This window comes from Ursus maritimus, unplaced genomic scaffold (assembly GCF_017311325.1).
Source record: "Ursus maritimus isolate PB19 unplaced genomic scaffold, ASM1731132v1 scaffold_13, whole genome shotgun sequence".
NCBI lineage: Eukaryota > Metazoa > Chordata > Mammalia > Carnivora > Ursidae > Ursus > Ursus maritimus.
The window spans coordinates 1,439,646-1,462,783 of record NW_024423675.1 but is presented as its reverse complement, the minus strand read 5'-3'; the positions used below and the strand labels follow the sequence as shown (position 1 = coordinate 1,462,783).

At 37.3% G+C, this 23,138-nt stretch overlaps 1 protein-coding gene across 5 annotated transcripts in view; it reads right to left on the bottom strand.

The window, feature by feature from the left end:
• The window catches only part of ORC3 (origin recognition complex subunit 3), a 68,480-nt gene that overhangs the window by 27,916 nt on the left and 17,426 nt on the right, over positions 1 to 23,138 (bottom strand). For all 5 annotated transcript variants that reach the window (XR_567637.2, XR_567639.2, XM_008687456.2 and 2 more), the window contains exons 9-13: positions 21,790 to 21,903; positions 17,912 to 18,045; positions 17,366 to 17,429; positions 7,419 to 7,535; positions 6,471 to 6,550 (exon numbers count right to left, since the gene is read on the bottom strand). Coding sequence is in view for 3 of the 5 variants with exons in the window: in XM_008687456.2 (XP_008685678.1) it covers positions 6,471 to 6,550; positions 7,419 to 7,535; positions 17,366 to 17,429; positions 17,912 to 18,045; positions 21,790 to 21,903 (509 nt within the window). In the remaining 2 variants the exon portion in view is untranslated. The remainder of the gene's footprint in view (positions 1 to 6,470; positions 6,551 to 7,418; positions 7,536 to 17,365; positions 17,430 to 17,911; positions 18,046 to 21,789; positions 21,904 to 23,138) is intronic.

Here is a 23,138-nt window from a genome sequence, read left to right as displayed (position 1 = left end):
TCATCTTTGTAATTAGATCAGTGGCTCCACATATCAAGCATTTAAAAAACCTTTTCTGAATGGATGAACAAGGCAATGGGCACCCACTGATAGTTTCATGACCTCAGGCCTCAGTGAACAATAGTTTCTCTACTGACAAATTGGTTCAGGTAGGTTTCACTTTGTGGAAACCATGCTCTTTTCTATATGTCAAAACGAATAAATTAAATTGTATCATATGGTTAGAAACAACTTTAGTAAACTAAAAAAATATATATATATATATCTTATTGATGCACTACTTTTAAATTTTTATGTATCATATATATCTTATATATTTACATTTCTTTTTCAAAAGAAAAAAGTTGTCAAATTAAATTTGATTAGCGATTTCTGAGTTTTTAAAGTAACATTTCTTAGCTACCTGCTCATTTTCTAACAGAAAATGGTAAGCACTAAATGTTTAATACAGAAAGACTTAAAATTTCAGATCTTTTTTGTCTATTGAGATAAAAAACCACTGCTATTAGCAGTGGATTACCTTGTTTCAGTTTCAGAACCAATCTGAGATCACCTCCCTCAAGCCATCCAGCTTCTCTACCAATATAGCCTTTTCTTTTCCTTTGATGGCTTCATTTTTTCCTCAATTTTTGTGTACTCTCTTCTTATTCCCCTTTATTTTCTAGAACAGCATTTCTCAAAGGGTGGTCTTTTGGACTGACTACCTGTCCACATGTGGTGGAGTACTTGTTCAAGGCAGATTCCTTGGGCCCGCCACACCCAGGTTCCCAAGAGACTCAGGATCTCTGGGGAGAGGGCAAAAGTATACTTGTTTAATACTCCTCAGCTGATTCTTATGCACACGAAGGCCTAAAAATCAGTACTGTAAAAACCACAACTATCAACGTCTTTTGCTACAGAATGAGCTTCAACAATTCAGCTATCTGATTTTACCACAAGGGTACAAGATGACTGGGGAGGACCTCGGGTGATGCAAATTCAGGACTGGCAATCCTAGTTCTAAGAAAGAAATTATACTTTAACTGTCCAGTCTCATACCTTCTGCATGGACAGATCCTGAACATCAAAAGTTCAATTATGCTATTTAGGAAGCACTGCATAGACTGTGGAGCTGTGCTATTTTTCTTGACTAGATCTTTAAATCTCATCTAAAGTTGATCTGCAAAGTCAGGAAACAATGCATTGTTTAGATTCCAAATCTCTAGTCTCTGTGAACTAAGCTGAAGTGATCAAATGTTAATATTATTACTTGGGTCATGTTTTTTTTTTAACTCAATGAAAGCTGAGCTGACCTGCTAATATATTACTGTTTAACTCAAAAGCCTTACTTAGAAATCAGAGTAATTTCTTTCAGCCTAAAGTAAATTCCTTCAGCTATCAATCAACTTCAATTTACAAATCTGTTTCTATAGCAAACTCATAGGGTTACACTTGGGATAAGCAGACTAGAAACAGTGGCTCCTTTCATTTACAGGTCTACACTCTGTGCCCAGATGCCTCGTCTCAGGGTAGGACGGGGGTTTTGAGTCCACAGAAGCTTGCCTGGCTGGTTCACTTTAGTAACTGCGGTGTGTTCTGCGCATGGACTACTGGCCACAAACCTACAGAAATTACCTTTTATACTACCTCTCAAATAATTGGAACAGGGCTAAAAAATGGACCTGACTTTGAAGATTCAGATTTAAATTCCAGCTCTGTCAACTGCAGAAAAGTCACTCCATGTTTCTGGCTCTGGTTTCCTTATTTGGAAGAAAATGAGATAATCCTTGATGAGTAATTCTCAATTATGGGGCGAGGGGCAGAATAAATTCCCTAAGACGGCACACTTCTCATTACCCTCAACCCAAGAATCACTGCCAAGCAATCCATGGCAACTGATGCGAGATCACAATATTCTTCAGGTCCAGCTGGTTCCATCGTGTTCCTGTAAGCCAAGGACTCCATGACTTTTATTAACCCTTAAAACTTTACTACTGAAGCAAGGATTTTCAAATTTCAGAAATCTGAAAAATTCTTGGTCAAGTGTTTGATTTCTATGGCTGTTTAGAAATTTTCTTCAATAGAAAGGTAAATTTCTCCTCTTACGATCTTTCACAGCTGATCACAAAAAACCCAGTGTACTCACCTAGCTCACTGCTGGGTTAGCATCAGTTTTACCACCCAAATGGTGTTTTAAGTGAAATATATCCATATATAATGATACATGCTTGAGTGAAAAATTAACCAACTCATATCCTATATAGGGATGTGGTCTTCATGCTCCAAGAGTTGACTGAAAGTCTATGGAAGACATGCGGAACCAATGCATTCATATCAAATTATGACTATTATAAAGCCATACCTGCATGCTTCCCACATGCATATCAACATCTGCTGCACACAGTTTAAAAATAACTGTGATATAAAATCCTGTCTTTTCCTACTCACGAATACATGACAATTCCCCCCATTATAAATACCTTGTAAATACATCTTAGAATTGAGATAATTAGGGGAGCCTGGGTGGCTCATTTGGTTAAGAGTCTGCCTTCAACTCAGGTCATGATCCCAGAGTCCTGCGATTGAGCCCTGTGTCTGTCAGGCTCCCTGCTCAGTGGGGAGTCTGCTTCTCCCTCTCCCTCTGCTCCTCCCCCCTGCTTGTGAGCTCTCTCTCAAATTAACAAAATCTTTAAAAAATAAAATTGAGATAATAAACATATTAGTAAACATATTAATGTGCACAACATAAATGATATTTGTATATATTGTGGAATGATTACCGTAAGTCTAGTTAACATCCATCACCACAGTTACACATTTTCTTTCTTGTGATGAGAACTTTTAAGATCTACTCTCTCAGCAACTTTCAAGTATGCAGCACAGTGTTATTAACTATAGTCATCATACTATACGTATGCTTTACTCTATAACTGGAAGTTTGTACCCTCTGACCACCTTCACGTATTTTGCCCACCAACCCCCCAACCTCTGGCAAGCACTCATCTGTTCTCTGACAAGTACTAATCTGTATCGAGTTCAGTGTTACGGCAGGACTGCCTTCTTTTTATGGCTGAATAACATTCCAGTGTGTAAGTGTGTGTGTTTCTCTATCCATTCATCCACTGATGGGACACTTAGCTTGATTCCATGTCTTGGCTACTGTGAATAATGCTGCAATAAACATGGGAGTGCTGGTATCTTCTTGAGTTAGCATTTTCATTTCTTTCAGAAAAATACCCAGAAGTGAAATTGCTAGGTCAAATGGTAGTTCTATTTTTAATTTTTTGAGGAATCTCCAGTTTTCTGTAATGACTGCACTAATTTACCTCTCCACCAACAGGGCACAAGTATTCCTCACCACTTGTTATTTCTTCTCTTTTTGAAGACGAGAAATCCTAACAGGTGTGAGGTGTTATCTCACTCAGTTCTGATTTGCATTCTCTGATGATTAGTGATGTTAAAGCATCTTTTCATCTACCTGCTGGCCATCTATACGTTTTCTTTGGAAAAATGTCTGTTTAGATTAGATCTTCTGTCCACTTTTTAATCCATTGTTTTTCTGAGTTGTATGAGGTTCTTTATATTTTTTGGATATTAATCCCTTATCAGATGTATGATTTGCTAATATTTTCTCCCATTTGATAGGCTGCTTTTCATTTTGTTGATGGTTTCTCCTTTACTGTGCAGAAACTTTTTAGTTTGAAATAGTCCCACTTGTTTATTTTTGCTTTTGGTGTCAAAGCCCAAATATCATTGCCAAGACCAATGTCAAGAAGCTTCGCTTATGTTTTCTTCTAGTTTTGTGGTTTCGAGTCTATGTTCAAGTCTTTAATCCATTCTGGGTTGATTTTTATGAATGATGTAAGAAAGCAGTCCTGTTTTCCCAATACTATTTACTGAAGAGACTGTCCTTTCCCCATTATATATTATTGCCTCCTCTGTCATAAATTAATTGTCCAAATGTGTGGATTTATTTCTGGGCTCTCTGTTCCATTCATCTGTCTTTTTTTAAATCGATACTATACTCTTTTGATTACTAGAGCTTTGTAATATAGTTTGAAATCAAGAAGCATGATGCCTCCCCACCTGTGCTCTTTCTCAAGATTGTTTTGGCTGTTCTTCTGTGGTTCCACACAAATATTAGGAATTAAATACTTCTTAATGGTCACAGAATATTTCATCAAGTTGATCTATGGTGAAACATGTCAGTTTTCCAGATAAAAGGCATTTTTCAAGAGAAATACTGTCTTTAAGGAACTTAACCAAAAATACTCAAGTTGGAAATGTTATTAGACTATGTTTCTACAGCACCTTAGTTTTTCTTCCCAAATGACATTCAGTGATCATTTTAATCTTATTTTCTCTCATGACTTGAACTGTTTGAAGATAGGTGATGAGAATGTCTGGTTTCCTAAATTCAGATGATTGCTCCTTAGAATGCCTAAACTGACAAGTGTCCCTGACTTCCTGTCCACATCCAATTCCCACAAAAGGGAAAAGAAATCCAGTTTGGAGATTCCCAGATTCTTATAGTGCCCAGACTCTAACCTGTCCTTGTTGCACCTGCCATATTTTAGCCTTAGTGCTTTTTTTATTCCTATGTTTCTGACCTCAGCTTAGCCAGACGACTGAAACTTCACTTTCTATTTGTTGCTTCTGCTTTACTCAGATCCCCAAATCCATATTTTAGATCTTATTAGCGAAGAACAATGGAAGGGACAGCAGCTGTGAAGTCAGATCTGGATTAGAATTCTGGTTTCATCAACAGCTAAGAGATCTCAGGCAAATCATCTAAACCCTATGTGTGCTTCAGTATCCTGAGTTGTAAAGTTTGGATAATAGTATCTCCACGAAGGTGTGCTTGTGTATTAGACAGGAAAATGTACTGGAAGTGCCTAACACAGTGCCTGACACACTGCATGCCTTCATAAACAGTGGTTATGACTGTCACCATTACTATTATTGCTCATGTTTTCCTACTCTAGTTTGGAATTGGCCTTGGCATTCTTGATCCTTGACTTGTATCCCAAGATTACTGATGCCAGAAAGAGAAGGAAAAGAACAAGCCCCTCTCTGACAAAGGCATCTATGAATCTGAGAATACTCAACTGGAAAAGGAAGAAAATCGTTAATCACAAAGATAAAGAGGAAACTCGGCAAGAATCAACTGGGTGTTAAGACAGGCATGTTGACTTGAATAGAAAGCAAACGAAGTCTCGGTTGACATACAGAAGTACACAGAAATCTCTTACTGGCATTTTAAAAAATGAAATAAAACACAGCTTTTCAGTGGCAATCTAGTTTCCATGGGGAGTTATTTCTCCAGATAGCATAAAATTAGTGTCCTATCTTAAGCTGCACCTGCAACATCACCAATTTGTATTATTAAGTCTCTGGACTTAAAGTGCTTTCAGTGTGAATTTTCCTCCTACTGTGCCCATCTGTTCTTTTCTTTTGGGCCCAGAGGAAGCCAAGACTTAATAAATACTCAGTTCTCAGACTTTTTTTAATGATACTTTCATAGAAGCATTTATATTCACTGAGGAAAATTATAAGTCTGTGTGCAGAAACTTAACTCACATCTGATTTCCCTTTTCTCATTATCCAAGTGGTCATTATTTTTATGGAAGACTAAAAAGTCACCATATATGTAAGAAGTAAAGCCAAGAAAAACAAATGACTCTAACTTTAAAAGGTAAATTTGTCAGGGTGGTAAGCGATCTGTGGTATCTCATACCACCACCAAGAGATCTCACTTACATAGGATTAGGTAATTTACGATACCCAGTGTTCATGCAGACAGGGCTAGCTCAGATTGGGAGGGGGAGGCACCAAGCCCACTGCCTCATCACTGCTCATCCAGTTCGGCAGTGACCGCCTGCACAGGACACATTTTACCCAGTGATGCTGCTTCTCCACCCATCCTGCTCGGGGCCATGGCGAGCTCACTTTCTATGACTACTTCCCCTGCCATGACATCACCCTAGCAAGATTAAAATTACCCATACCTGGGGCGCCTGGGTAGCACAGTCGGTTAAACGTCCGACTCTTGGTTTTGGCTCAGGTCATGATCTCAGGATCATGAGATCGAGCCCCACGTCAGGCTCTATGCTCAGCTTGGAGTCTGCTTAAGACTCTCTCCCCCCGCCCCTGCCTCACCACGCACTCTCGTTCCCTCTCTAAAATAAATAAATTTTTTTAAAAAATAAAATTATCCATACCTAATCTAAGCTCTCCTCAGATAGTGTCAATATTTGACTAAACACCCCTTTTACTTTAAAAATCACAAGTTCAAAAACAGGGTAAAACCAGCAAAGAAATGGATGGTTGTTACATTAAAAACACCATAAACCACAAACAGAAATTTAACATATATACAGATATTAGACACAACATGGCTACTTATGAACCCCCTCGCAGGCAGAATTCCGCAGGAGGGTGTTACTTACTGGCAGGCTTACAGCAGACAAAAAGAAAACAAACCAAACTACCTCAGCAGCTGCAAGGCTGACACGTACTCTTCTGAGTCCCATATGTTCTTTTCCAAACAAGTGCAGTACAGCTCTCTGATCTGTAAGTAACAAGTACACTTGTGAGGAACCAAAAGTCATGTACTAAATTGCACACTACTCGTTTGGCAAAATCATCAACGATCAAGATAAAAAAATAAATCTTATTAAAAATGACCATTTTCTTTAGATGACTACAGACTGGGCATACATAAGTCAGGCTTTGTAAGAATAACATTTACGTAAAAGCAAAATGAGACTATGTTGGGATTGGCTGATATCACTGATCACACTGAAATAAGAAAGTAATAAAATAAACACGATAGGTGGTTATTAAAAGGAATGCTTAACGGCAGAAATCATCTCTCAACAAATCATTCCTATGTAATTATATTTGTTCTCTAAGCCTCTGAGTGAAGGGTGCAAGAATTTAAGAATACAGAGTCATTACACTAACATCCACTCTACGGATGGTTCACAGGTTTACGGTAGGACATGAAGGCCAGTGGGGCATAATTTTGCAAGCACCGAAGTGCTGCCTACCTTTTAGTTCTTGGTGCAACGCAAGGTTAACCATTAAACATTCTCAAACAGATTCTTTTCTCCACTTTGGTAAGGTGAGGGATGAGCTCTCTCAGTATACAAGACAAAGAAGTGTGAAAGAAAAAGAGCTGAAATGCCGTAGGACACATACATTGCAGGGGAAGCACCACCACCGAGATCCATGTGGCTGTTTCTAGTCGTGGCCATCAGAACAAAACGTACTGTCTCCGTGACCGGTATGTGTACGGCTGGGATGGATTCAGACTGTGCCCTCAGTGCATGATCTGGATCCATTTCAAGTACTGCTGCCTGAATGCTGCTGAAATCAAAGCAAGAAACTACGAATATTCTTACTGCAGAGATTGCAAATGAGGAAGTTCTGGTTACCTGTCGACCCAATGGGTACTTGGGAAGAGAAGAGGTGAACTGATGAAGACATCTCAAAACCAGGAAGTAATTTGAATGGTACGCATGTAAGTTTTCTAGTAATGATTGTATTTCCTCCTAAAAATCACAGGATACGTTATAAATATGCAAGTCAGTAATGAAAATAAAATCTATTTCATGAATATGTATAATTTTTGGAAAATTGATTCGAGAAGACTCAGAATTACAAATTAACCTCCTCAATTTTGAGAATTAGTAATGCACACAAAATCCAGGATAAAGGCTGGGTATCTTTGACTTAGTACCAAGTCTGGTGGTACCTTACACACACCAAATGTGATATTGTAGTTTCCTTCTATCTACAGCACTGCCATTATAACTAGGTTCCCAAAAATGTAAGTGTGCAAAAATGCACCTTGCTAGATGCCTGCCTGTGCCAGTCACCTGGCATGTGCCACAGTGAGGCAGGCCCACTACCTTCTACCTTGCTGACATCAGAAGGGTGAGGAGATCACCAGGGAGTGCAGTATCAACGTCATTAACAGTTGCTGAGGTTCTACTCACCGTCTGTGCTTTCTGAAAGTACTGGTAGAAAGAACTGTGTTTCAAAGGAAAGAAAGAAAGACTATAGAAGAAACACCACAGGTGACTCTGATAAATGCCTGCCTTTTGTTAAGAATTCCAATACTGGCTTTATTCAGTTTACCATTAAGAAAAACATGAAAAAGAGAAATCCATTAAGCTTTATAATGTAGACTCCAACAAGTATAATATGGGAGGCAGTGTCTTAAGAAACTGATGGGATGACTAATCTCACAAACCAGTTTCAAAAGGGTTTTTTGAGGGGGAGGTTAAATGGGGGTATTATGTTTTCTAGACCCTTCCGAAGTAGTTTAGAAATGACTTTAAAACACTACATCCTAGCAACATCCAAGTATTTTTCAGATCTCAAATACTTTTATAACTGCTTCATCCTGTAACATTTTCTTAAGAGGATTATGATCTGGGGCATGGCCTTCACATTTTTTTCTTTTCTAAGTCAAATGAAGGACTTTAACTGCTAGGCTGGGTTTTATACCCCAGTAATATCTTGCAGATACCCATTATTTTTAGCAGTCAAGCATGCAGAAAGTAACACCTAGATATCAATAAATTCAAGCAAACCTAACCTATATAAAACAAAAATCTGTTATATTTTCCTAAATTCTAACACACTTAGACATCAATTCCTTTATCAGCGATCTATAGGTTATTATCCGAAAGCACAGGGCAAATGAAGGAAGAGCTTTTAGTATCAAAATGTTTTTCCTCCCAGTATTTGAGTTAATTGGCAATTTCAAAAATCTAGGTTTCCTATCATAACAAAGGGTACTTTTACCACCACTGGGAAAGTACATTTTAATTCTAATTTTACGATAAGCTATAACATAGAGAGTGCACAGAGCCACTAATTGTTTGCTTAACGTATGCCTAAAAAGCTTTTAAACAAAGAAAGTATTCTGGAGAGAAAGGAATCTATGAATAATAATTGTACCTCATGCTTCTTGCACTACCTATTACCTTTGCATGGCGGAGTAACTGCATGCACAAATAATGGGTGATGCAGGAGAACTGAATTTACACGGATGAGGAGAAAAGAAATACTTCAGTTTGCGGGCAATGCTATACTCCAGGAACTATGCCTTGGGTAAGGGTGAGACGAGAATTATGCACATGCTCTTCTCCCAAATGGTCTCAGACCCTTTATGCTTGTGCGTGATTATATCCCCATGCCCAGTGGAATTCCAACACTTAAAACATGTTTTGTTTTGTTCACATAGCATAGCAAACTATTTCATCTGATGCTCAACTGAGGAAATGGAGTTCTGGTTCCAACATGAGAGAAGATCTGTTATAGCCTTCTAAGGGATTTTCAAGAGTTATTTTGACCTCCCACACTTTTGTCTTCTGCACTGACTTTGGAACCTACTCTCCACATAAAGAGATTTCACTGTTGTTTGTATCTGTGTTATCAGCTATAGCAGGAAACGTCACAAATGATTAACTTTCTTCATGTACCCTGTTCTCTAAATTCTTTGTCTGAGATACATTATCTCCAAATGCCTCTCTACCGCCTATCCAGAGCAACAATTCTTGATGCACTTTTACAGGCTGTGACACTGAGAAAACTCTCCACTCAATACATTACTGCAGCATCACACTATATGCACAAATAAAAACAAAGCCTGTTGAAATACTCCTCCTTTCCATTCATTAAATTCTTCCTCTGGTATCATTGCTATACACTGGTCATAGCTGCCACTGTTTCATTTCGTAATTGTATTTAGGATGATTCTTCTCAACAGAGATACACTTTGCCTAGTAATATTATTTCCCAAAGAAACATACTTTCTTGGGGCGCCTGGGTGGCTCAGTCGTTAAGCGTCTGCCTTCGGCTCAGGGCGTGATCCCAGCGATCTGGGATCAAGCCCCACATCAGGCTCCTCTGCTGGGAGCCTGCTTCTTCCTCTCCCACTCCCCCTGCTTATGTGTTACCTCTCTCGCTGGCTGTCTCTCTCTTTCAAATAAATAAATAAAATCTTTAAAAAAAAAAAACAAACATACTTTCTTGCATTCTTGAAACACGAAGACTTTGTGGTCTTTCCTGATCTTTGACAAAGAGATGTGAACAGCAAATATTTCCCTGATATCAAATTATCCAATACTCCTTGCTCCTCCTCAAACACCCATGCATGCTCTAGCTTCAGGTACTTTACACTTGCTGTCTCTGTTTGGAATTGCCTTCCTCAACATTCCTGCATGGCAAGCTCTGTAACCTCCTTTAGTCTTTATTCAAAATTCACCTTCTCAGTAATGTGAATTTAAAATGTCAATGTTGTCAGGGCACCTGAGAGGCTCAGTCTGTTAAGCGTCTGCCTTCAGCTCAGGTCATGATCTCAGGGTCCTGGGATCGAGCCCCGCATCGGGCTCTCTGCTCAGCAGGGAGGCTGCTTCTCCCTCTCCCTGCCGCTCCACCTGCTTGTGTGCGGTCAAATAAATAAATAAATAAATAAAATCTTTAAAAAAAAAAAAAATGTCAATGTTGTCTTGCTGGATGTGGGCCACATTTACTAATTTTTCAACAAAAAACCAAAGTCCGAATTTGTAATGTAAAATGTCTCAGTTTGTGTATGTTGGCTCGGGTTTTTTTTTTTTTTTTTTAAAGATTTTATTTATTTATTTGACAGACATAGAGACAGCCAGCGAGAAAGGGAACACAAGCAGGGGGAGTGGGAGAGGAAGAAGCAGGCTCATAGCAGAGGAGACTGATGTGGGCTCGATCCCATAACGCTGGGATCACGCCCTGAGCCGAAGGCAGACGCTTAACCGCTGTGCCACCCAGGCGCCCCTGGCTCAGGTTTTTAAAAAAAACGCTATGGACCTAAAAAACCACATTAATATTAGGCTGTGGTTGCTAGTCAACGTATTACTATACATTTTATATGTATATTACATTACTCTATACCCTTTAAAATCAGCCATCTCCAATCACATCAATCCCATCTGCCATTCAGTTAAAAATTATTCATGTATTACTGCTTACTAATATGACAAGGCCTCTGTTGTTATTGAGCTGGTTACTTCCTCTGGAGGGGAAACTAATCAATGGCTATGTAAACTTAAATATATACGGATAAAGAAAATATGATCAGACAGAATTACATTTGCCATGATGCTCAGTTTTTGCAATTCTCTTTTAACTTCCATGGTATTTATATCACTCTTGTGTCCAGATTTTAGGTATAGGGCAAAGAGTGACTCCAAGAAGATTTTTAAAACGTTTGTAAAAATGGCTGTACATTTTTATAATTAGTTCCTTTCAATCAATTCACTAATACTAAACGCGGGGAACACACACACTGGATTTTAGAAATAAGAGGTATCAGCTGTCCAAGAACACAGCACTTTCTCGGTCATCCTCTTGCTACAACTAAGCATTATTTTTCTCATCAGAGAAATGCTGGCTGACAGTGTTTGGTTCCCTGTGTCTCACCATGTGACGGCTGCCTACTGGAGTGCCAAACCGCAGCTTTCTCCCAGCTGCAGTGGGGCGTGAGCACTCATCCTCTCACCAGCCTCAGCCTTTCGTTCCCCCGGCTCGGGAGCACTTGATGAAGGGTTTGGATTTGCGCTGCCACTTCCCACCACACTACCAGGCTAGCGCCTCTGATCACAAGTACTAGTTAGTTTGTTCTGCAATCCCTTTCTTCCTTTCTTCTCTTTTCATTATTTTTTCTAATGAAATTTTCCCTCCTCCTGCCCTTAGGTCTGTCCAAAGAAACCAGAACGAAGAGGTGGAGGCAAAGGTGAAAGGCCGGTTTCCATCAAACCCGTGACCTAATTCTGTGCCTTCTGACACAAATCACCACAAAAAGCATACTGAATGGTGAAAGGAAATCCTTGCTCTACCACTCACTTGCTCTGTGACCCTGGATAGTTCACTTCCTCTCTCGGCTGCACATCTTCATTTGTGAACTGAGCACAGTGAATCAGCTTATCTTTCTAGCAAGAATATATTACAATTCTAAGAAGTCTGACACTGACTTCCTACTCTCAACCGATTTAAAATATAGCCGGGTACATAGGGTATGCAGGGAATAAAGACATAAAATATTAACGAGTCAGAATAATAAAACTTCAACTGTCCCCGGCAAGGGACTGAATCTAAGTTTTCTACATAACATAAAGTTGAACTCTAAGGGTTGAAACCAAGCCAAATAGCTTTAGGGAAGATCTGAATAAAAATATACAAACTGATTTCCTTATGTGAAATACATGGAATTAGTCATTTATTAAATATACTGAGCATAATGTAACTTGACAATACAGGATCAACACAAATGGCAAATCATTACTGATAATATAGAGGTGTGGTTGGTGTAGACAGCACAGAATTAAAATGGACCTAATCTTAGCTATGGTGTTAGCACTTGCTTTTTTAAAAAAAGTCTTTTGAAAATAAAGTGTATGTATGAGTGTGTGTCTATGCAAATGACATTGGTATATACCCATATCTGTATAAAGTACACAACTGTATCTATCTGCTGGGGAGAAGGGTAAGTCTCCTGTTCCGGCTTCAATGTGAGCAGCAGCGTGCAGCGCTGCATGACACCTGCTGCCGGAAATAACGGGCAAGGCCGCCTCATACCAAGTGGTGTTCTAAGCCTCCTGTAAATTAACTTCACTGTTAACTTGCTACAGTATTTGAAAAGCCCATTTCTCAAACACTAATATAGAACCTCAGGCACCTTCGCATCACCTTATACTAATTCTCCTCAACCACTTATTCTTCAGTGAAGTGTCACAGAGAATGTGTGGGCTTTGATGTCAGGCCTGGGTATTAACGCCAGATCTTCCTTTTGCTAACTGTGACACTTTAGATAGGCAAGTTACTGAATCATTTTGTGACTCTCCTCATCTACACAAAGGGATAAAAACATCTGTCATACGTGGTGGCTGTGACTCAAAATGAAACAATGCATAAAAACTATCTACTAATTGGGAAAAGCTGTTAATATTCCAGTCCCCCAAAACATTTGTTCATGGAAAGAAAAAATTTCTCACTATTCAAAAAAAAATTCCAGTATTTCAAGACCTCATGTTTTTTATTACCAGATAATAATTATGCAAATGTGATATGAGGCCACAATCTTCTTCAAAGCTCTCCTTAATACTGGACTTGAAACAAAATTTCAGCACAAGTGGTAATAAAAATCGTATCTTTGTAATTATGAAGAATTTGAAAGTTCTGTTAAAGGCACTTTGACAGCTTAATTTCTCATGAACTATTGTTTCTTAAGTTAAAGGTTTAAGTTAAAAAAACAGCTTGATTACTAGAGCAACACTATGAGGCAAAAACATGGTAAAAATATATACAGTAACTGCTCCTATTACACCTAAAACCCATAGAAATAATTTACCTATCTTCAATTAAACATATGCACTAAAATAAAATAAAATTTTTAATGAGGAATCTAAATAATTTAACTAGTCAGAAAAAAAATTATTACTAATCTGTTTAATGAACAAGTAAATGAACTAGCATTTTAGAGCCAAAAGAAACTTTAAAGATTATCTGGTTAAACATCTACCACAGGATTTGAAAGCTACTGAGTCATCAGAAGTTTGCATTAATGGGAGCTTGTGCAAGCTTACTCGGCTTAAACGTAGAAAAACTTAACTGTCAGAATACACTTTTTATCTAAGTAGTCAGGGTAACTAGTCATTCTGTGCCTTTTGGCATGAATTAATTTGAAGCACATGGTACCTTCTCTGGAGCAAGCTTGTCAAAATCGAGACCTGAATGTAATTAACTTCTAGAGATAATATCCATTTTTGGGCTATATGATGCACAAGGAAGAAAACAGCTACAATATACGGGACAGTATACAAGATCATTGGTACCGCTGCTGTGACGAGTTAGTGGCAGGGGACAAAAGGAAGGTTAGATCTAAAGAGACTTTAGATACGGATATAGCATAGATTCATAAACTAATGTACACTTTGGACTTTGTTGTAATATATATTTGAATAAACTGAAAAGATGTTTATGAAAAAAAAAAAAGAATACACTTTTTGGCCACTGTACCCAGCTGCACTGTACAATCATTCACAAGACAGACTACTTAGAAATGGAAGAATGCACAGAATCTTTAGTCTGTTGTCAGCTATATGGCCTTCTAACGTGGTGCCTTTGTTGAACTTCTAGTGAATCTTCTACAAATGTTCTACGCTTTAGTCCCCTGAATTTTTAAATTTAAAAGTACACTCTCAAAAAACCCATGAAGTTTATGAAATAGAAACCTGGCATATAGTTTAAAAGCTGTAACTATGAAACTGAGTGTCCATAATTCTAAAGGAGTTAAAGGGTTTGTTGTTGTTTTTTTAACATTTTAAGTCTAGTCAGAGGATAATTGAGATGAGTCATTTAAGTAATTGAGAATTTAGATTAGTTCTAAATTTAAGAAAACAAGGTAGAGGAAACAATAAACATTTCCTTCTAGGGAATCAGTCCAATTCAAGTGGTTCTCAAAGACGGTCTTCAGACCAGCAGCATCAGCATTGCCTGGGACCTTGCTAGAAATGCAAATTCCTGGGGCCCACCTTTGAGCTACAAAAGCAGAAACTCTCGGGATGGAGGCCAGAAATCAGTATTTTACAAGCCCTCCACGTGATTCTGAGACACGCTAAAGTTTGAGAGCCATTGGTTTAGTTCATCAGGGTGGAAAGCAAAGTAGATTTTCAGGGCAGAAAGAATCTGGCTATAAAGAGTATAAATTTCTCTAGAGTATACTTTGAGGTCTAGGTCTTCAGAATCTAAGGGCAGAAAATGGGTACAAAGTGACAAACTTAACAGTAGGCATGTCTATATAACTAACATAATCCGTATAACCATGTAACACAAGAGTATTCTATATAATATTTATAATACAGAATACATAATATATAAAACTATGTGTTTGTATTGATCTTAATTTTTATCATAGTGAAAAGCAGTAACAATATTCATGGTTTACATTTATGTTTTACTGTATATTTGTTTTTAACTCACTCCCATTTGCTGAACAGACTTTGATTATCACTAACCCTATGAGGAAATCACACAAGGAATTACTGTCCTCTTATTGAGGCTTAAATAGGATGAGTGATTTTTCTAAGATACATCTGGCTAATGAGTAGCTGGCATTGAAATCCAGGATTCCTGAGGTTAAAATCAGGATCTTCCCTTGTATCATGTAGTATCATATTATCATGTAGAGTTCTTCCTAATTTCTTTTATTGTGGTAAAATACATACAAAAATTGATTATGGGGGCACCTGAGTGGCTCAGTCGGCTAAGTGTCTGCCTTCAGCTCAGGTCATGATCCCAGGGTCCTGGGATGGAGCCCCAAGTTGGGCTCCTGTTCAGTGGGGAGTCTATTTCTCCCTCTCTCTCAGCCCCTCCCAACTCGTGTTCTATCTCAAATAAATAAAATGTTTTTAAAAATTGATTATGTGTTTTAAAATAAACTAGAGAAAAAGCATTATAATAAGAATAAAATACACAGAGATACTTTCACTCTACACTATAAAAACCAACAGACACACTGATTAATTATTTTCATAGATCTCTTCTATCCTTTGAATTTAGCAGGTAACCCGCATGTAACTTTTTTAGGGTGAGGGTACAAATCCTTGTGCACCTTCATATTTCTCACTATGTAAATCTCAAGAAAATATGCCTTTAACAAAGTATGCAATCCTAAAATGAATACAGCAAAGATTATAACAAACAGGGCTGCTAAGTGCACTAGGAACAAGTACAGTATAAATAAATGCTCAGAAAATACATGAAAAGTTACTGAGAAGCACAGATAAATGTCAAGCTATTTCTACAACAGACCAGCCTGGAGATGCTCTCCCTTTGTCATCTCAATGGTTAAAGGTACTCTTTAAAAATCTATTCCTGGCTTCCGAAAATACACTCTAGCAGGAAATGCACTTGGCAACTAGCTGACTCAGCAGAGAGCTAATCCATCTAATCTTAAAACTCAGTAAACATGCACACATCCCTTTCCACTGGTTCTTCAAGTTCCTCTCTACCAAAAAAACCTGCATTAGGATTTGAAAACTTCTTATTCTGCTCTAAAAAGGTTACAGAGATTATTAAAGTGATTATTAAGCCCAGCCTAGAAGTGATTTTACATTATGGCCCAGTGTGGATGCTGCATTAGAAATAATGGTTTAATATAAGTCAATGTCCAGTGTCACACTGTATGTCAATTATACCTCAATTATAAAAAAGTCATTCTTTATTTTTCAAGAATTTATAAAAAGGAGGTAAATTAGTATTCAGAGCTATACAGCACACATGCCCTCTAGAAACTAATATTCTTCCGTTCAAAATTTGAAAATAGTATGTATGAGCAAAACCTATACACAGCACTAGGGCTACTTCAATCTCATCTTAATTTTATTATAATTTTCTACAACTTTTTCCTCAAAAAAGGCATGAAAAATATGAAAACAATGTGACACCATGCATTTCCAGTGTCCATCACTAAGGGACTTACTAAGTAGAATGAAGGTACATTCATTCCATAGAGTACTATACCACTCTCAGTACTGATACGGAATGATTTCCAAGATGAAGTGCAAAACAAAACAGGTGCAGAACAGCATACATGGTGTACTTATCTTGTTACGATACGGAAGGGAACTCCGGCAGTGTGTAAAATTACTTGTGTATGTTAAGAGTATTTCTAGAATGATGCGTAAGAAACTAGTAACACTGACTATATCTAGGAATGGGAAGTGGGTGGTTGGAGGATAAATGTGTGAGGGAGTATTTACACTGTATATTATCTTTGCCTTTTGAATTATGTACCATGTCCAAGTATCATTTATTCAAAAAAGAAAAAAAAACCCTCCTTCTTTTGATATTCCCTATGTTGGATTGCTAACTCTTAATTTTCTAAGCTCATTACTTCTCTCCTGGCATTGTATAATCAATATATATTTTTTCAAATCAAATCAATACCCACTTAGCAGTGGGTCCCTAAGCTACATGGCTTCTATGTGCCTTTATTTATGATAGCTTTTAAAAGAACATTAAAATGAGACTGCCGGCAGATTCCAAAACTGTTATGTGGAAACAAAGTTGAGATCTAAAAACAGTTTCAATTACACTACAGGATAAACCTGTAGTTAATACTTTTTTCTCAATAAAAAATGTCATCTTAAAACTAAAGTTTTGTGTCACCTTCAAGTCACATTCCTGTATGATTATCAAGACCCACTAATTCACTGTGAAAAACATATTAGGATGGACAGATGTTTTATAAATTCACTGAATAAACATTATATGCATATCGTTTCTCATGAAGAAAAAAAGAATAAAACTGAAACAAATACATCCACATTCCTACCTTCAAAAATCTCTCATCAGTCAATAGTGCAACTTGCTTTTCTGAAGCCTGCTTTTCCACGTACCTAAAATTTTCACCATCCCATACAAAAAGAGAGAAAATTAAACATTCTGAAGATCTGAATATCATATGGGGGAAAGAACTACTTAGATCGTTGGTCACATTCTTTCATTTCTTCTCAAAAATAAACTCAAGAGATAACACTCGTGGTTTAATGGTAATTTTTAACTCCTTAAATCAGCTATACTTCATAATCTAGGGATCTAATCATAAACAAAAGCCGTAAATTCCAGAATCTGGAAATGTTATTTATAAAAGTAACTCTGGAGAACCTGCAAATTATGTCCCTTTGTAAAAATATTTTTCTTTATGCTAAATTAGTTCAAGTCCAACAAAGAAATCTCACAATTGAAACAGGACTTTATTGTGCTCTAAATAAAAAGGTTATTTTTCCTTTTCCCCACTTCAAAAATAGCTAGATCTGAGATCCTTTTTTTTTTTTACCCCAACCTGTATTATGTGTTAAATATGCACTTCTCTTTTTACCTCCTAAATGATGGAAGACGTCGGATATTTTCACATTGATTATCTGATAAAAAATTTATTCTCCTCTTGGCTTCTGGGAGATTACAGCACAGAACACTGAGGGGCTGGGAGTAGAAATGTTCTAATAGAGAAAGCTGAAAGAAATGTGAAGATAAAAAAATATGAAGATTAATATATTTGTTATATTTTGGTAGTAAATCTTTTGCCCTTTGCCTACTCAATTTTCAGGGTTTTTTTTTTTAAACGGTAAAAGTATGGCACTAATATATTTAATAACATCACAATAACACTGCAAACTGCATAAATGGTTCTATATCTTTAATATTTTAAGACTGATTTTTGTGGACAAGGTCAGAAAATTGTAATCTCTGAAGTATAAACCAGAAAAAACTAATATAAATGGATAGATGAGCTTTCTACAGAAGCAACTCACAATAACAGTAAATACTGTGGGGATGGGACTGGGGTGTGACCTCAGTGTCTAACAGATGCCCAAATACAAGAAAACACCCATCCAAAATCAGTGAAAAAATCTGATCTGAATAAGTAAAAATGTTACAATGGTAGAAGCTTTGCCTACTGATAAAAAAGAATAATGAAAAATGAGGGATGACTAAAGAAAATACATCTTTTTAAACTGAGTTTTATTTCATGAGAAAAACACGGTATAGTATCTAGTAAATTTCAGTGTCACAGTAACTAGAATGCTGTGGTCTCTACAGCACAAGGGGAATGATCTTCCAGAGTTGACCGTAACTCGTAAGACATATCTCACAAGACTACACAAATGTTAAAAACTCTGACTCTAAGCAACCTTCTCATTACCAATTTGGTTTAGTTTCTAGATACCTTGATACCAGAGACACAGTTCCCTAGGTAGTAGACAAACACATTCTTGGACTGGAAAATGGAATTTCCCATTACAGATTAATAAATTAACATGCTGGCTTATATATCAGTATTAAGGTACTGAGCTTGATCCTTCCTGGGTAAACTGATAATGAATTTCTAAGCCTATAGAGCTGAGGATCAGAAACCCAACGCTAGAGGAAATCCTCCAAAATAGTTCATTCTGGAGGAAGAATAAACCTATAAGACAAAGAGGCAGCCTAACTCAGAAACAAATACCAAATAGCATTGTTCATGCCAAGTGCTAAATTATTTTTGCACATATTAACAAAATCTCAGTTCTTACTTATATTTTCCAATTATATTGTGGTAATATTTATTCCAGTGTTAACATCACTTTTTAAACATGAGAAAAGTAAAAACCAAACAAGGTAAGGGGCTTGGTGGGGAGGAAGAATGGGAGGAAGTCACACGAGTTATAGTAGAGCTAGCTTTCTAAGTAAGAATCCAGTATCACTTCACCACTTTGTCCAAATGTGTTCTCAAAATCTGGGTCAACTAACAAGCCAGTTAACAAATTCATCTAATGAAGGAAACACTTAAACATACACAGAATGATTATATACCTTACTGTACCTCCTACAGAAATCAGGACTTACACATATTTTCTACTGATGATTAAGAAACCGGCCAAATGGGGTCTTAATGGCTCTACCACTTATTAGCTACGTGACCTTGGCCCAGCTACTTAACCTAAGCCTCTGTTTCTTCACCTGCTCAACTGAGGATAATAGTTCCTACTAATGAAGCAATGTAAATATTTAGTAACATGCCTAGTACACAAAGGAGGTGCTTAGTAAATTACGAGGAACCTATAAAATCGCCTCATCTGATCCCCTATTTCACAGATGAGAAAACTGAGACCCAGAGAGATTACATAATTTGGTTAATGTCCTCTTCTTCACTCGCTTTCTCAATGTTGAGATGACAGTTTCTATTTCCTAAAACTCTTCTCCTGACTTCAGTGTTATGCTACTTTCTATTGGTTTTTCTTTAGTCTTTCCTATTGCTCTCCCTTCAGCTTGCCATCAAGTTCTAATCTTATTCCTTTTTCACTCCTCTAGATGATGCCTCATCCTCATCACGTGACTTCACCCACCACCTTTTAATGATAAATCCTAATCTATTTTTTCCAGATCTTCTGAGTGCCAAATCTTTCTACCCAACATACCCGAAATTAACCATATACAAAAAGAAACTCATCCTTTTCTAACCGGCTCTTTGCTTTATATTAACATGTATACTTAATGGTACCAACCTCCAATCCATTTGCCAAGCTAGAACCTGTGTGTGTCACCTATGCTCCTATCTGCCACATCCTATCATCCACTTAGTCACCAGGTTCTGTCGATTCTAGCTCATCCTCAAATCTGTTTCCTCCTCTCTAATTCCACTATCACTACCTTAGGTTAGCCCTTGTTATATCTTGTCTATCTCCCTCTACTGTTGCCTTTACCTAGAATACCTTCCCATTTTAACTTGGTGATTCCCTATTCCTTAGGCTATACTTCTGTTCTCCAATGGAATCTCCAGGCATGTTTCTTTCACAGCACTTACTACTGAGAACTGTAATTATGAGTTTCCTCTTCTGCCTCCTTCACTAAACAAATGAGCAATTGGAAGGCCAAGATTTCCTTGTCCTCTGTATCTCCAGGGCTCAGCATAGTTCCTGGCTTACAGTAGGTTCTTAATAAATACTTCTGAGTAAATAAATGAATGAAATAAAATGTATGAGAGAGGCAAATCAGAAATGTAGTATATCTTGATATCATTTAATTTCATGTATTGCTAAGGTAAATATTTCGTTGCTTTAAAAATACTTATTTTAAAAAGTCAAGTTGAGGGGCACCTGGGTGGCTCAGTCAGCTGAGCATCTGACTCTTGATTTCAGCTCAGGTCATTATCTCCGGATCCTGGGATCAAGCCCCATGTTGCTGGGATCCCCACTCAACGGGGAGTCTACCTGTCCCCCTCTCCCTCTGCCCTTCCCCCTGCCCTCATGCACGTGCACACACTCTCTCTCATAAATAAACCTTTAAAAAAAAAAAAAGTCAAGTTGAAAAAAAAGATACATATTAGCCATAAGAGAGCACTGCAGTTTTATATGGAAGAAAAATACATATGAGAAATAATTTATAAACTCTAAGGCACTACACAAATGTGAGGTATTATCATATTGTACTTTTGTACTGAAGATTACTAATATATCAGTTTTAGGAAACTTGACAACTGGCATGTATTCACAATGAGTATACCTCGCTAAAGTATTTTAGGTAGTTGCCAAGAGAAGGAATTAATATTAACTTTTAAATAACTGGATAATAGGGTCCTTTTTTAGATTAGAACCGATGTTATGAAGCTGAGTTCATGAATTTTCTTCTGGCAGTTCATGAAACCTTAATAAAAATGTATTCCCAATACAGAAGAATATAAATGAATAAACACACATATATGTGCAAGGGACAGCAAACGATGGCCCACACCTATTTTTGTACGGCCCAGGAACTACAAATGTTTTTCATATCTTTAACTGGTTATTTAAAAAGAAGAAAAAGAATATGCAACAGAGTTGTAGCATGCAGAGCCAAAAACATTTAATATCTGATCCTTTACAGAAAGTTTGCTAATCCCTTATAAATAGCATTTCTTAGGTAGAAAGTATATAAACTTTCAATAGACTCTCACAAAAAAAGTCCTTACACCCTACCCCCAAATATTAAGAATCACTGGAATGCAGGGGGAAGGAGGGTATCTTTCTCCATTTTGAAATCCTAATTAATGTAATTCTCTACATTTTGCTGCAAGGTAACAAAGGAATGATAGGACCTAGAATAATATTACATGAATTTACTTATTTTGGAGTTTGCCATTTAAAATGCCTTATCACATTAAATGGTTTGAATATGCAAATTAATGCAAATTATTTAGAATCAGCTCAAGAACTTTCACACCCATTAGTGTCTTCTTACCTGAAGTCCTTTTATAAAGTTTTGAATTGAGAAATCATGGTACAAAAAGATGTTGGTCAGAATCTGTAACACTTTTTCACTTAGTTTAAAGGGAAACTGAGTTGTAAGAAGTAGCTGAAAGAGATAAAAGGAAGGGTAGGATACATTCCTTATTAGCCTTTACTCTTCATCAATATCAAGTATACGTAATGAGGCAAAGAATGATACTATGACATATAACTACGAAAGCTGTAATAGTAGCTACGCTTTTTTTCTTTTTTTTAGGTCAAATATCAATCAAAACTTTAAATTAACTTATACAACAGTCACAACCAAAAAAGAAGCTATTCATACATCTCCAGAATCAAAGATATTCATCCATCACCTTCCACCCAATTGCTAATTTTAAAAAATACAATCTATTAACTATACAATCCCTTTTCTCCTACCAGAAGTCACTGAAGAAGCTATAGGTTTTGGCAATTCTTATTATCAGATTTCTTTTTCATCCCTACTGATATACATTACCAAAGAGTAACACATTATGTACTGTTGAATGAAAAACCCCAAAACAACAGATGTCTATTAAAAAATACAAAATAGCTGAATTTGTATTATTCAGCTAATTTTCAATGGCCTATAGTGAAGAATTTATATCTGAAAATGAAAAGTCATTCTAGGCTTTTAAAACAGAAACATAGTTACAGAAGGCCAACTGCATTTGGCCACAACCAATTCCATTTTTTTTTTTTTTTTAAGATTTACTTATTTGAGAGAAAGAGAGGGCAAGTGAGAGAGCGGGGAGGAGGGGCAGGGAGAGAGGGGAAGAGAATCCTAAGTAGATGCCACATGGAGTGCAGAGCCTGGCACAGGGCTCGATCCCATGAGCCAGAGCCGAAACCAAGAGTTGGATGCTTTAACCAATTACACCACCCAGGCGCCCCAACCAAGCAATTTTAAATACTGTAGCTGGAAAAATTTTCCCCAAAGTATCAGTAAACCAATGGATACCACCTTCATGGGAAAAAGATGAAGCAGTTAGTAAATAAATGGAAGGCTGTCGGGCACCTGGGTGGCTCAGTCGGTTAAGCGTCGACCGTCGGCTCTGGTCATGATTCCAGGGTTCTGGGATCGAGTCCTATATCGGGCTCCCTGCTCAGCAGGGAGTCTGCTTCTCCCTCTGCCCCTCCCCCCTGCTTATGGGTTCTCTTGCACTCTCAAATAAAAAATCTTTTTTAAAAAAATGGAGGGTTGTCATTAGTTTACCTTCACAAGTGGCATAAGGCACACCTTAAAACAGTTGAGTTTAGCAAACAATTTGTGGAAGTTCATTACTAATTTAGGTAGAAACACAGAACTAATACTAATTT